The sequence below is a fragment of the Scyliorhinus canicula genome, chromosome 10 (assembly GCF_902713615.1).
Source record: "Scyliorhinus canicula chromosome 10, sScyCan1.1, whole genome shotgun sequence".
Classification (NCBI taxonomy): Eukaryota; Metazoa; Chordata; class Chondrichthyes; order Carcharhiniformes; family Scyliorhinidae; genus Scyliorhinus; species Scyliorhinus canicula.
The window spans coordinates 58598155-58614146 of NC_052155.1; the positions used below are offsets into that span (position 1 = coordinate 58598155).

At 47.8% G+C, this 15992-nt stretch overlaps 1 protein-coding gene across 3 annotated transcripts in view; it reads left to right on the forward strand.

Moving 5' to 3' along the window:
- The window catches only part of rad54b (RAD54 homolog B), a 213489-nt gene that overhangs the window by 168128 nt on the left and 29369 nt on the right, over positions 1-15992 (forward strand). For all 3 annotated transcript variants that reach the window (XM_038809014.1, XM_038809015.1, XM_038809016.1), the window contains exon 11: positions 10977-11238. In XM_038809014.1, the coding sequence (XP_038664942.1) occupies positions 10977-11238 (262 nt within the window). The remainder of the gene's footprint in view (positions 1-10976; positions 11239-15992) is intronic.

A 15992-nucleotide genomic window follows, 5' to 3' on the forward strand; every position in this document is an offset into this window, starting at 1 on the left:
GCCAAGTGAAATCCAGATAAAGGCCTTATCCATTTGCACAGTGCCGGTCACCCTGAAGTTAAGTATAGGTTATTGTAGCTGCTAGGTGTAGTTTAAATCGTAGTAGATATTGTGTTTGCATATAGAGGTAACTCATGTGCATGCAAATAAACCATCTTTTGAACTAACTAACTGGTTGTATGGTCATTTGATCGATATAAGGGAAGCCTTGTGGTTCACCAACATTATCATTAATATTAGCAACAGTATTGGCGACGCTGTTGCAATTGAAAACGGGCAACAGGACAAGCACCCGGAGCAGTGTGGGTTGTACCGCCCAATATCACTATTGAATGTGGACGCCAAGTTGTTGGTGAAGGTGTTAGCATCACGAATTGAGGACTGTGTGCTGAGGGTGATAGGCGAGGATCAGATGGATTTTATGAAGGGGAGACAGTTGCCGGCGAATGTCAGGAGGCTACTCAATGTAATCATGATGCCTTCGGAGGGCAGGAGATGCAGTTAGTGATGGCGATGGACGCTGAAAAGGTGTTTAATTGTGTGGAGTGGGCATATTTGTTGGTGATGCTGGGGCTGTTTGAGTTTGGGTAGGGGTTTGGGTAGGGGTTGGGGTTTGTGGATTGGGCCCAGCTGCGAGCATGCGGACAGACTGAGTGAGTTCGGGGTACTTCGGGCTGCACATGGGACAGAGACAGCGGTGTCCGCTCTCCCCGTTGCATTTGTCCTTGGCGATAGAGCCGCTGGCAATGCCACTTAGGGCGCCGATGGATTGAAGAGGGTTTGAACGGGAGGAGTGTCGAGCACAGGGTCTCATTGTATGTGGATGACCTGTTATATATTTCGGACCCGTTGGGCAGCATCGGAGGCATCATTGAGGTCCTGGGGGAATTTAGGCGGTTTTTGGGATTCAAATTGAATATGGAAAAGTGTGAGGTGTTCCCAATTGAGGCAAGAGGGCAGGAAAGGAGACGAGGGGAGTTGCCATTTAGGGTGGTGGGGGCGAGTTTCAGGTATTTGGGTATCCAGATGGCGCTGAGTTGGGCACAGTTGCGTAAGTTGAACTTGGCTCGGCTGGTGGAACAGATGAAGGTGGACTGTGGGATGTGCTGTTGCTGGCAGGGCAGGTGCAGACAGTGAAAGTGGCAGTGCTGCCGAGGTTTTTGTTTGTATTTCAGAACCACCCAATCTTTGTTCCCAAGACTTTTTTAGGAAGGTCATCGGGCTGATCTCTGGGTTTGTGTGGACATGGAAGATACCACGGGTGTGGTGGACCTTCTTGAAAGGGGGGTGAGCGGCTGCTCGCATTGGTGTTGCCGAACATGATGAACTATTATTTGGCGGCGAATATAGCTATGGTAAGGAAATGAGCAGTTGAGGAGGGGTTGGTGTGGGTATGGATGGAGGCGGCATCATGTAGGGGTACGTGGTTGAGGGCTTTGTTGTTGATGCCTTTACTGTTCTCGCCGGCTAGGTACTCTGTGAGCCCAATGGTGGTGTTGCCCTAAGGGTGTGGGGGCAGTGGAGTCAGAATTTGGGGCTGGAGGGTGCTGCTGTGTGGGGATCAATCTGTAATAACCATAGGTTTGCGCCGGCAGGGCTCGTGCGAGGTTTATGGGGTGGCGGCAGGCAGGGATTGAGCGCTTTGGTGACTTGTTTATAGGGGGCACATTTGTGGAGCTGGAGAGCCAGGAGGCAGTGTATGGGTTGCCCAGGGGGAATGGCTTTATGTATCTGCAGGTTCGGGACTTCGTAAGGAGAGAAGTGCTATCCTTTCCTGGCTGCCGCCCTTGGGGTTGCAAGAGAAGGTGCTGTCGAAGGACGAAATAGGGGAGGGGAAGGTGTCGGATGTCTATAAGGAGTCGATGGAGAGGGAGGGAGCCCTGGAGGGTATATTCAGCGTAAATAGGAGGAGGAGCTGGGAAGGGAGGCGGGAGCCAAGACGTGGGCGGAGGCCTTTTGGAGGATGAACGTGTCCTCGTCATGTGTGAGTTAAAGCCTCATCCAGTTTAAAGTGGTACATAGGGCTCATATGGTGGCGAGGATGAGTAGGTTCTTTGCAGAGATAGAGGAGAGGTGTGTGAGGGGGACGGGGGCCGTGATTCACATCCACATGTTCTGGGCGTGTCCGGGATTGAGGGGGTTTCTGACAGGGGTACTCGGACATGATGCCCAAGGTTCTGGGTGTGGTGGTGGTTCCGAGTCCAGAGGTGGCGATATTTGGGGTGTCGGAAGACTCGGGAGTCCAGAGGGTGAAAGAAGCTGTTGTTTTGGCCTTTGCCTCCCTGATAGCCCGGACACGGATTTTGCAAGAGTGGCGGGACTCTGAGCCGCCGAAAGCAGGGGTACGGGTGAGCAACCTGGCGATAAGGGAGTTAAAATTGGGAAGTTGGGAAGCGAGGTGGGATTGGCATCAGGGGAGCAGGTGGGGTGTGGTTGTTTGTTGTTTATTGAATTGTTCTGTACTTATTTTATTGTGTGTATATATGAAAATGCCTGATTAAATATTTTCTAAAGAATATTTACACACTCTGGTTACCAACTTACAAAATTATGTGAATTGTTTTTCTGTATTTACATTGAAAGCTGTCCCAATATTGAACATTTTTATCACTACTTCTCCAAACCGCCTTAATTTCTGTAATACCTCAAGAACAAGATTGTTCATCGTTCTAGTCCTTTAGTAAAACTCCTTCTTAAAGAGTATATTTAATTTGTGCATTCAGGGGATATGGGCGTTTCCGGATAGGCACTAATTTATTGCTCATCCCTAATTGCCCTAGAAAAGAAAGTGGTGAACTGCCTTCTTACACTGCTGTAGTCCATGTGTTGTAGGTACACCCACTGTCCTGTTGGGAAGGGAGTTCCAAGATTTCAACCCAGTCTAAGTGAAGGAATGGTGATATAGTTCAAAGTCAAGATAGTTTGCGACTTGGAGAGGAAATTGCAGGTGGTGGTGTTCCCATGTGTCTATTGAGGATTTGGAAGGTGCTGTCAAAGGAGCCTTGGTGAGTTGCTGCCAAAGAAGCCTTGGTGAGTTGCTGCAGTGCATCTTGTAGATGGTACACACTTCTGTCACTGTGCATCGGTGGTGGAGAGTACGCATGTTTAAGGTGGTGAATGGTGTGCCAATCATGTGGACTGCTTTGTCCTGAATGACGTCATGCTTCTTGAGTATTGGAATTGCACTCATCCAGACAGATGGAGAGTATTTCATCACACTCCTGACTTGCATCGATGGAGAGGTTTTGGGAGTCAGGAGAAGGTAATTTACCCAGTGCAGAATTCTCAGCCTCTGCTTTATTCTTGCAGCCATAGTATTTATGTGGCTCGCCCAGTTCAGTTTTTGGTCAATGATAATGCTCAGGATGTTGATAGTGTGGGATTCAGTGATAATAATTAAGGAAGGTGGCAAGATTGTTTCTTGTTGAAGATGCGCATTGCCTGATACTTGTGTGGCAAAAATATTACTTGCCACTTATCAGCCAAAGTCTGAATGTTGTCCAGGTCTTGCTGTATGTTGCCTCCCTGATAGCCCGGGGACGGATTTTGCTAGAGTATTTGAGGAGTCATTAATGGTGCTGAACATTGTGCAATCATCTGCAAACATCCTCACTTTTGACTTTGTGATGGTTGGAAGATCATTTATGAAGCAGTTGAAGATCTGTCAATCACACCCTAGCCACACCCTGGATGTTCTCCCTGCTACCGCCCCTTCTCCGTATTCTTAAGTCCAAAGGACACAGACTTGATCGTCAATGGAAGATAACTGGTTGATCTTTCAATCAGCATATCTGACCGGCTGGTCAAAGCACTATTGAAGCCTTCTTTCCATTACCTAACCATTCAAAATTCATTCTGGGTTGCACCAATAACTTCCTTGGTTTTTCATCTCCACAGTAAACCGTCGTCTTGAACCAGTCTCATGTCTCTTCCACGATCACCTCCAGCAAACCTGTGTGGAGTTCATGTACATTTTTGTCACAAAGATTAAGACCATAATTTCACAGTCTTTGTTGTTTCCCTTGTTTCTCCTAGCCCATTGGACCAAACCTCCCATAATGTTCCCTGCTGCCCTAACTCTGAATTTGTCTTGTTCTCCAGATTCTATCCCATCTCCCTGTCTCACCTTGCTCTCTCCAAACTCAACTTGCCCGGGCGGCCCACCTCCTGCTCCCCCCTCCATGCTCCCACCAACACGTTGACCACCCAACTTCCCTTCAATGTTAGCAGATGTTGTTAACGATTCTCTCTCCTCAGGCACTGTACCTCTCCCCTAATCTACTGTCATCGTCCTCTGCTAAAACAAACACTCCCCCTGTTCTTGTAAACTACTGCACCATCTCCAACCTTCCTTTTCTCTCCAAAGCCCGGTCACCGTCCATATGCATGCATATGTTTTTCACAATTTCATGTCTGAATTCCTCAAATCAGATTTCTGCCACAATACTGAGATAGCTGTTATCAAAACCACAATGTTATCAAAACCACAAATGTCATTCTACACGACCATTACTGTGATCATATGAGGAGAGATTGACTAGGTAGGGATTGTTCTCGCTGGAGTTCAGAAGAATGAGGGGGGATCTCATAGAGACTTATAAAATTCTAACAGGGTAGATGAAGGGAAGATGTTACCAATGATGGGTGTGTCCAGAACCAGGGGTCACAGCCTGAGGATTCAGGGTAAACGATTTCGGACAGAGATAAGGAGACACTTCTTCACACGGTACTGAGGGAAGGGGAAAGAGTATTGGGGCAACTGAGTCATCGACCAGGGTGTTATCGCAAAGGTTCAGTCGAGGCGTATTAAGAGAGCATTAGGTGAATACATTAATAGAAACAATATGCAGGGGTGTGGGGGAAAAGGCCAGGTAATGGCACTAAAGCAGAATGCTGGTTTGGCGAGCTGGTGATGACTTGATGGGCCAAATGGCGGCATTCTGCACCATAACAATTCTGTGAAAGCAGGAAATTCTGATTAACCTTTATAAATCAAAAGTTTTGCCTTAATTGGAGTATTGTGTCCAATTTTGGACTCCAAACTTCAGGAAGCTGTGAAGACCTTCGAGAGCCTTTGAAAAGTTTTATAGGAATTATTCCAGGGATGAGGGACTTCAGTTATGATGATAGATTCAAGAAACTGCAGCTGTTCTCCTTGGAGAAGAGGAGGTTAAAACGAGATTTGATAGAGGTGTTCAAAACCATGACAGAATCCAGACAGAGTAAATGCGGAGAAACTGTTTCTGTCAGCAGATGGGTTGAGACCCAAATGACACAAGTTTGAAGTATTTGGAATAAGAATCAAATGAGAAGAGGAAAATGTTTTAATGTAACCAGTGGTTATGATCTGGATTGCACTGCCAGAAAGGGTGGGAGAGGCGGACTCAATCATGGTTTTTAAATGGGAATCGGATAACCACTGAAGGGAAACGATTTGCAGGACTGTGGGGGAAAAGACGGCAGGGTGGACTAACAAAACAGCTCTTGCACATAGCTGACACAGGCTAGATTGGCCAAGTGACCTCTTGTGGTGTAACAATTCTATAATTCTAGAATTTAATCTCTCCTGCCTTCCACCCTATAACAGCCCTTTCCTTTTGGTTCTTCCCTTGCTTCCTTCCCTGCATCTATATTTACTTTTTGATCTAATTTTTTTCCAGTCCTGATTAAAGGTCATCAACCCCTGCAGGTGTTGCCAGGCCGTATTGAGTATCTCCAGCATTTTCTTTTTTTAATGCCTTGTATCTCACTGATGACTCATTATGAAAGATGTGGGAGATTATGTATTGAGTCTGAAGAGATAGGAGAGGTCTTGAACGAGTACTTTTCTTCAGTATTTACAAACGAGAGGGGCCATATTGTTGGAGAGGACAGTGTGAAACAGACTGGTAAGCTCGAGGAGATACTTGTTAGGAAGGAAGATGTGTTGGGCGTTTTGAAAAACTTGAGGATAGACAAGTCTCCCGGGCCTGACGGGATATATCCAAGGATTCTATGGGAAGCAAGAAATGAAATTGCAGAGCCGTTGGCAATGGTCTTTTCGTCTTCACTGTCAACAGGGGTGGTACCAGGGGATTGGAGAGTGACGAATGTTGTGCCCCTGTTCAAAAAAGGGAATAGGGATAACCCTGGGAATTACAGGTCAGTTAGTCTTACTTCGGTGGTAGGCAAAGTAATGGAAAGGGTACTGAGGGACAGGATTTCTGAGCATCTGGAAAGACACTGCTTGATTAGGGATAGTCAGCACGGATTTGTGAGGGGCAGGTCTTGCCTCACAAGACTTATTGACTTCTTTGAGGAGGTGACCAAGCATGTGGATGAAGGTAAAGCAGTGGATGTAGTATACATGGATTTTAGTAAGGCATTTGATAAGGTTCCCCATGGTAGGCTTATGCAGAAAGTAAGGAGGCATGGGATAGTGGGAAATTTGGCCAGTTGGATAACGAACTGGCTAACCGATAGAAGTCAGAGAGTGGTGGTGGATGGCAAATATTCAGCCTGGAGCCCAGTTACCAGTGGCGTACCGCAGGGATCAGTTCTGGGTCCTCTGCTGTTTGTGATTTTCATTAATGACTTGGATGAGGGAGTTGAAGGGTGGGTCAGTAAATTTGCAGATGATACGAAGATTAGTGGAGTTGTGGATAGTGAGGAGGGCTATTGTCGGCTGCAAAGAGACATAGATGGGATGCAGAGCTGGGCTGAGAAGTGGCAGATGGAGTTTAACCCTGACAAGTGTGAGGTTGTCCATTTTGGAAGGACAAATATGAATGCGGAATACAGGGTTAACGGTAGGGTTCTTGGCATTGTAGAGGAGCAGAGAGATCTTGGGGTCTATGTTCATATATCTTTGAAAGTTGCCACTCAAGTGGATAGAGCTGTGAAGAAGGCTATGGTGTGTTAGCGTTCATTAGCAGAGGGATTGAATTTAAGAGCCGTGAGGTGATGATGCAGCTGTACAAAACCTTGGTACGGCCACATTTGGAGTACTGTGTGCAGTTCTGGTCACCTCATTTTGGGAAGGATGTGGAAGCTTTGGAAAAGGTGCAAAGGAGATTGACCAGGATGTTGCCTGGAATGGAGAGTAGGTCTTACGAGGAAAGGTTGAGGGTGCTATGCCTTTTCTCATTAGAACGGAGAAGGATGAGGGGCGACTTGATAGAGGTTTATAAGGTGATCAGGGGAATAGATAGAGTAGACAGTCAGAGACTTTTTCCCCAGGATGAACAAACCATTACAAGGGGACATAAATTTAAGGTAAATGATGGAAGGTACAGGGGGATGTCAGAGGTAGGTTCTTTACCCAGAGAGTAATGGGGGCATGGAATGCACTGCCTGTGGAAGTAGTTGAGTCGGAAACGTTAGGGACCTTCAAGCGGCTATTGGATAGGTACATGGATTACGGTAGAATAATTGCGTGTAGATTAATTTCTTCTTAAGGGCAGCATGGTAGCATTGTGGATAGCACAATTGCTTCACAGCTCCAGGGTCCCAGGTTCGATTCCGGCTTGGGTCACTGTGCGGAATCTGCACATCCTCCCCGTGTGTGCGTGGGTTTCCTCCGGGTGCTCCGGTTTCCTCCCACAGTCCAAAGTTTTGCAGGTTGGGTGGATTGGCCATGATAAATTGCCCTTCGTGTCCAAAATTCTATGATCTATGATTAACCTAGGACAAAAGTTCGGCACAACATCGTGGGCTGAAGGGCCTGTTCTGTGCTGTATTTTTCTATGTTCTATGTTTTTATTGACAAAGTTCTCGCTAAATGCCTTTCTATGTTTTGCTACATTAAACCCACTATATAAATGCAAGTTGTGTTGAAGTTATATTGAACGTATTTTCTGAATCGAATGTATACAAGACAATAATGTGATAATAATCTTTTATTGTCACAAGTAGGCTTACATTAACACTGCAATGAAGTTACTGTGAAAAGACCCCAGTTGCCAAATTCCGGCGCCTGTTCGGTCACAGAGGGAGAATTCAGAATTCTCAGCTGGTACGGGAATAGTATGCAGCTGAGGTACATCTTTGAAATCAAGATTTGCAATGAATTGAAGCTATAGAAAAACTGGCCACATGAGGGAGCTGAGTGGATATGCGTTGCAGAATAGAACATAGAAAAATACAGCACAGAACAGGCCCACGATGTTGTGCCGAACTTTTGTCCTAGATTAAGAACAAATTAATCTACACCCCATCATTCTACTGTAAGCCATGAACCTATCCAATAGCCGCTTTAATGTCCCTAATGCTTCCAACTCAATTACTTACACAGGCAGTGCATTCCATGCCCCCAGTAGTGGAAGAAAATTATGGCATAGTTATTGTGAAATTGTGGCTCACTCTAGAATTTAATATATATTTGTTCATGAAAAATAGAAATGATAGCAGATGAACAGAGATTGTCCAATGAATTAATTAGGAAATTATGTACAATTTGATTATATCTCATGTGCAGGGTAGGTGGATTGACCACGCTAAATTGCCCCTTAATTGGAAAATCTAAAAAAAAATTCTATCTCAAGGAGAGGTTAAAAAAACCCATCTAGATGCATAAAATGAGTAAAATGCGGGCATGTCAAAGAAATCGGCTACAAACCTTCAGCACAAGTGAAGAGAAATAGTATTTACATAAGGAGTGAGAAGGGTGTATTTGGACAACAGGTTTCAGTCCAACCAGAGATAATTTTAAAAATTGTTTTTTAATGAAAATTTAGAGTACTCAATTGTTTTCCCCAATTAAGTGACAACATAGTGTGGCCAATCCACCTACCCTGTATATCTTTGGGTTGTGGGGGTGAGACACATGCAGACACTGGGAGAATGTGACACGGATAGTGGCTCAGGGCCGGGAGGTAAGTGAGAAAGTATTGCTGAAAGTAATTTATTATGGTAAATTATACTTTTATATACAAGTTAGCAACATAGAACATAAAACTAAGTAACAACCAAAAATAATAATGTCTCTATCAATGTAGATTCAGCCTCTAAATCCACAAAGTCAATTTAACCTTGCCACAAAATCATTCAAACAAAAATCAATAGAAATCTAAACTAATTAAAGCTTGAAAATAATGAATGGTTCATTATTATGACTTTTTTCCTTGGATTTCATAGAATTTACGGTGCAGAAGGAGGCCATTCGGCCCATTGAGTCTGGAAAGGGCTTCCTACCTAAGCCCACCAATCCACCCTATCCCCATAACCCGATAACTCCCCCCCCCCCAACCAGCTTTTTTGGAACATGAAGGGCAATTTAGCATGGACAATCCACCTAACCTGCACATCTTTGGACTGTGGGAGGAAACCGGAGAACCTGGAGGAAACCCACCCATACACCGGGAGAACGTGCAGACTCCGCATAGACAGTGACCCAAGTGGGAATTGAACGTGGGACCCTGGCGCTGTGAAGCTACCATGTGCTATCATGCCGCCCTGCATTTGTCACCCTGCATTTGTAATTAGATGTAATCACAATGAGATTACAATCACTGTAAAATTAATTTATGTTTGTGGGCAGGTTTGCTGTCCCAAATTGTAATTAATTTTAAATGTACTATATTTCTGTGCGTCATATTCGAATGTTACAAATTTGCACACCTGGGTCAAGATTTCCCAGTCCCACCCGCCCCGGGACTGGTTGTTTCCGCTCTCGGTCAACAAGCTTGTCAATTAAATTTTCCATCTGGATTTAGGCCCTGGTTTGTGATCTCGTGTATCCAGACTCCGTACTCCAGACTTAAAACCTGCAGGATCCATTGGCTGTTATGATCCATTACTTTTGATGAATGGGAAATCCTGCAGAACCTGCTTACGCTGGGAGTACAAATCTTTTTTTTTTATAAATGTTTTTTATTGGGTTTTTGAACAGTATATTTACCGTTATGTACACAGGATAAGAAACATATATATGTACACATATATAGAAGTGAAGGGCATAGTAAATAATTTTTAAAAATACAATAAAAAACAAAATAGAATAACTGGTAGGGTATTGTGCACCAGCTCAACAGCAGCAACTCTGTACACCTGGCAAAATTATTTACAACACATAAGTAGGCGACTGTTTGCGGGGGGGGGGGGGGGGGGGGGGGGGGGAAGAAGAGGGTGTGGAGACTGGGGAGTAAATATACATTGGGTGCCGGAGAAATAATTACAGTGGGCAATACTCAAATGGGTTTGGTGTGGTGTTTGCTTGCTTCTCCCCGGACGGATCTCGCTGCTGTCTCGCACTCACCTCCACTTTCTGCCGTTCATCCCGTTCTTTTGTCTTCATTCTCCTGTTCCCTACTCCTGGAGATGCATGTTCGTTATTGTGTCCGTGCCTCCTTCCGGCTCTCATCTCCCCCCCCCCCCCCCCCCACCTCCCTGGGTTCTCCTCTCTGTTCTATCTCTTCCCGTTCTCTCCGCCCCCCCCCCCCCCCCCCCCCCCCCATGGTTCGCCTTTCTTTCCTCATGGGTTTAGCTGTCGTCGTCCGCCCTCCCTCCCGGTCTATCTCTCCCTTTCATGCTTTGGCTACTTACCCCTGATTCTTGGCTACCTGGCTATTCTTCCTCTTGTTCGTTGGCCACAAACAGGTCCCGGAACAATTGCGTGAATGTCTCCCACGTTCTGTGGAAGCCGCCGTCTGACCCACGGATGGCGAATTTGATTTTCTCCATTTTGAGAGATTCCGAGAGGTCGGACAGCCAGTCTGCAGCTTTGGGTGGTGTCGCTGACTGCCAGCCGAACAGGATTCTGCGGCGGGCGATCAGGGAGGCAAAGGCAAGGGTATCCACCCTCCTCCCCAGGAATAGATCTGAGAGTACAAATTTGTTAAATTACTGTCATGGCTTATTGGCTAAGAATTCATATTCAGGATACTGATTTCTTTAAAACGTTGTACTTGTATTGATAAAAAATGTTGGTCCAGGTTGTTGATGAACAAGCACCCGTTTACCATTTGTGCAGGTCCTTATTTTAACTTTCTCTGTTGCAGAGTTGTGCTGATTTCAAATTATACTCAGACATTAGATATCTTGCAAGAAATGTGCAAGTGTTGTGCGTATAGCTATACCCGACTGGATGGGCAAACACCCGTCAGCCATCGACAACAAATTGTGGATTTATTTAATAGCAAACAGAGCAAGAGTTTCATCTTCCTGCTCAGCTCAAAGGCTGGTGGTGTTGGATTAAACCTCATTGGAGCATCCCGGTTGATTCTGTATGACATTGACTGGAATCCAGCAAATGACGTTCAGGTATATATACAAGACTATAATATAAAAGAAATATAAATGAAATAAGGATTAGTAAATACTGTATAAAGAGTTATGTTTGAGGCTGAAACTATTTGTGATTCATGGTGTATTAACAATTCATAAAATGTTGCATTTTCAATAGACTTTTGTTTAATTATAATGTCCAGGATGGAGATGTGTTCCACTCTCCTCAATCTTGGTGTGGATAGTATAGGTTTCACTAAGTGCTTGAGACACTACGGGCGAAATTCTCCGACCCCCACAACGGGTCGGAGAATAGCGGGAGGGCCTTCCCGACATTTTTCCCGCCCTCCCGCTATTCTCCCCCCCCGCCCAACTCCCGACACGAATCGCTGCCGCCGTTTTTTTTTACGGCCGGCAGCGATTCACAGCTGTTCGATGGGCCGAAGTCCCAGCCCTTTACGCTGTTTTTGCGAACGGCAAACAGACCTGGTCTGGCCGTTCGTAAAAACGGCGGGAACAACTCGCTTTTTATAACCATGGCACCGATTGGCACGGCAGTACCACGGCCGTGCCAAGGGTGCCATGGGCCCGCGATCGGTGGGCACCGATCGCGGGCAGCGGGCCCGATGCCCGCGCACTATTGGTCCTTCCGCCGCCCCGCAGTATCCATTCGCGGGACGGCTGAGGGGCATCCCGGCCCGCGCATGCGCGGGTTTCGCGCAAATACGCGACGACGTCATCCGCGCATGCGCGGGTTGGAGTCTTCCAATCCGCGCATGCGCGGCTGACGTCATATGACGCGTCAGCCGGCGCTAACTCCGGCAAGCGGGCTTAACGAAATTCGTTAAGCCCGTGATGCCGGAGCTTGCGGCGTCGGGCTGCTAGCCCCGACCGGGGACCAGAATTGGTTCCCGGTCGGGAAGGGCCACCCGGGTTTGACGCCAGCCTTACGATTTCTCCCGTTTTGGGAGAATCGCGCCCTACATGTCTTAGCCCTTGAGATCAGAAGCAGTATAATCAGTGGCCCCTTGACAAAGAGTTCGCCAAATCCTATTGTTTGTAACATTGGAAGTAAGAGGTTAATAACCTACCCTTGATTACGATATTAATAAGGTCCTCATCAGGTAATGCATTCCAAATCCCAACTACACATTGTGTAAAAAAGGTTTTAGGTATGCCACCTCTCGTTCTTTTGCCAATCACTTCAAATCTGTGACATCTCGTTATTAGTCCTTCAGCCCTTGGAAGCAGTGACTCTTCGTTTACTCCATCTATACTGCTCATGATATTAAACTCCACTATCAAATCTCCTTTTAGCCTTATCTGTTCTAAGGAGCTTCTCCAGTCTACTCATAGCTTAACTATAAATCATTTCTGTATTGTCTACAAAGTCTATGTGTACTTCCCAAAGTATGGTGCCCAGAGCTGGATGCAATACTGCAACTGGGGCCAAATTGGCAGTGTTTAATGGTTTAGTACAATCTAAATTTGAACTTGATTTATTCTCACGTATACCAAGGTACAGTGAAAAGTATTGTTCTATGAACAGTCCAGACAGATCGTTTCATACATGAAAAAACATAGGACATGCATAAATACACAATTTAAATACACAGGTACTGGCATCAGGTGAGCATATGGAGTGTAGTACTACTCAGTAGAGAAGATGTGTGGCGAGATCAGTTCAGTCCATAAGAGGGTCATTCAGGAGTCTGGTGAAGCTGTTTTTGAACCTGTCAGTGCATGTTCTTGGAGTTTTGCATCTCCTGCCCAATGTAAGAAGTTGGAAGCATGAATAGCCGGGGTGGGAGAGTCTTTGATTATGCTGCCCGCTTTCCCAAGGCAGCGGAGGTGTAGACAGTCAATGGATGGGAGGCGGGTTTGTGTGGTGGACTGGGCTGTGTTCACGAGTCTTCTGGCTTTTGTACTATTCTGCTTATAAAGCCTAGAATTTCTTTTTTTAAAAAATCTTTTTACTTGCATTTTCCATATTTCTAAACAATAGTATATATACATATTTTTCTTAACCATGTTAATATACAGTGAGCACACACGAGGCAGCTCCTGCCTAAGGTTGCAGAAAAGAGCTCTTTTTTGGGCAGCACGGGTTGGAATTTCGATGAAAAGGCGTGGGTGAATGTTCAAGGAGTATTTTCCCCCAGGAATAGGATGTTTCTTGGTTATCAGACCCTCAGAAACAGTGCAAGATTTGTCTGAACAGCAGCAAACGAAAGCCTCTGCAAGCATGCTAGCGGGAGAAGGGCCAGCTTATAGGTCTCAAGCTGACCTGAGGGCCTTTATGAAAGCTGAATTCTAGCAGCAGAGGGAAGAACTGTGAAAAGATCTCACCAAGGCCATTGAAGAAGCGGAGACGGACTTCCGGTAGCGGTGATGCGGAGCTAAGCCGCACGTTCAGTGGCTCCCACTATTTTCGGACTTTGGGGCTCTTTTAAGGGCTCGTAGGGGTGCTGTTTGGAATTTTCCCCGTGTGGGAACACTCCTTCTCAGATTCTCCACCGGTGGATGGCCTGGACTAGGAGTGGAGCGGTCAGAAAATCGGCTTTGTAGTTGCGGCTAAGCCGCACCGCAGCTCCCGCTACTTAAGGACTTTTGGGCCGATTTGAGGGCCCCAAACGGCGCTGTCTCGACGATTCCCGGTGGGGGAAGGTGTCTAGAGGAGCATTCCCCATAATTTATGGTGCTCACCCGGAGTGGGGCAAAGGAAAAGGCTGCAGCAGCTCCACAAGAAAAGCGGGGGAAGAAGGACAAAATGCCGGCCGGCAGAACACCTGAGGACTGGTGGAAGTGGGCGCAGGAGCAGCAAGCTGCTCTTCTGCGCTGTTTTGCGGAGCTGAAGGCTGAGTTGCTGGACTCACTGAATGCGACTACCAACAAGCTGCTTGGAGCTCAGGCAGCCCAGGAGGTGTCTATCCGGGAGTTGCAGCAGCAGGCCGCTGAGCGGGAGGAGGAGGCCGTGGTCCTCGTGGGGAAAGTGGAGTTGCACGAGGCACTTCACAAAAAGTGGCAAGACCGCTTGGAGGAGCTGGACATTCGCACGAGGCGAAAGAATTTGAGGATCCTGGGCCTGGCGGAGGGGCTGGAGGGGTCGGATCTCCCGTGGTACGTGACCACGATGTTGAGCTCGTTGATGGGAGCGGGGTCCTTCCATTTGCCCCTGGAGCTTGAGGGAGCTCACAGAGTGCTGGCCAGGAGGCCTAAGGCAAATGAACCCCCGCGGGCGGTGCTGGTGCAGTTCCATCGATTTAGTGACCGGGAGTGTGTGCTGCGCTGGGCCAAGAAAGAGAGGAGCAGCAAGTGGGAGAATTCGGTAGTACGAATCTACCAGGATTGGAGTGCGGAGGTGGCAAAGCGGAGGGCCGGGTTCAACCGGACGAAGGCGGTGCTGCATGCCAAGCAGGTCAGATTTGGAATGCTGTAGCCTGCGCGTCTGTGGGTGACATATAAGGACCGGCACCACTACTTCGAGTCCCCGGAGGAGGCGTGGGCCTTTGTACAGGCGGAGAAACTGGACTCGAACTAGGATCTGGGGACACACTATGGCCGTTGCTGTTTTCGCTGTTGCTGTTCTTCAATTTTGACACGTTTTTTTTTATGCTGCTTTTCTTTTTGCTCTGTTTACGGGTGGGTTTGTCTGTTGGGTATGGGTGTGGGGTATGTGGGGAACGTTGGGGGTATGTGCTTTATATGTTCTCTTCTGTACGGGGCCGGGGGTTGGGGTGAAACTGGATTTTGAGGAGCTGCGTCGGAAGGGTGGGGTGTGGCAGTGTGAAAGCGCGGGTTTTCCTCTGGTTGTCCGCGCTGCGGGGCAGGGGGGGCGGAGCTGGAGGTGGGGGCGTGGCCTCTACTGGTTTTCTTTCCCGCGCTGAAGCCAAGGAGGTGTGGCAAGAGGGGGATGACCCCATGCCGGGAGGAGATGGGTTTTGGCAGGAGCTACCGGGTCAGCAGAAGTCAGCTGACTCACAGAAGTACCATGGAGGGTGCGTCGCGGCTAGGTGGGGTCCTAGCCTGGGGGGGTGGGGGGGATACCGGGTTGCTGCTGGAATGGCCAGGAAGGAGCTGGCGTGGGCCGGGGGGGGTAGAGGAGAGGCGTTATCGCCATGGGGAACGGGTCAGGCGGGGCGAGCTGGCCTGGGGCGAGCAGTCGATAAGCTATGGCTAGCCGGCGGGGGAGAGGGGGAGGTTGCTCTCTGATTCGGCTGATTACCTGGAACGTGAGGGGGCTGAATGGGCCGGTTAAGAGAACCAGGGTATTTTCTCAACTGAAGGGGCTGAAGGCGGACGTGGCTATGCTCCAGGAGACCCACTTGAAGGTGGCAGACCAGGTTCGTCTGAGGAAGGGGTGGTTGGGGCAGGTTTTTCACTCAGGATTGGACGCGAAGAACCGGGGGGTGGCGATCCTCGTGGGGAAGAGGGTGGCGTTCGAGGCGGCTGAGGTGGTGTCGGACAAGGAGGGCAGATATATTATGGTGAAGGGTAGGCTGCAGGGAGAGAAGGTGGTGCTGGTTAATGTATATGCCCCGAATTGGGATGATGCCGGCTTCATGAGGCGCTTGTTGGGCCGCATTCCGGACCTGGAGGCAGGGGGCCTGATCATGGGGGGAGACTTTAACACAGTGCTGGATCCCCCACTGGACCGGTCCAGTTCAAGGACGGGTAGGAGACCGGCGGCGGCCAGAGTGCTGAGGGGATTCATCGACCAGATGGGAGGGGTGGATCTCTGGAGGTTTGGGAGGCCGAGAGCGCGGGAGTATTCCTTTTTCTCCCATGTC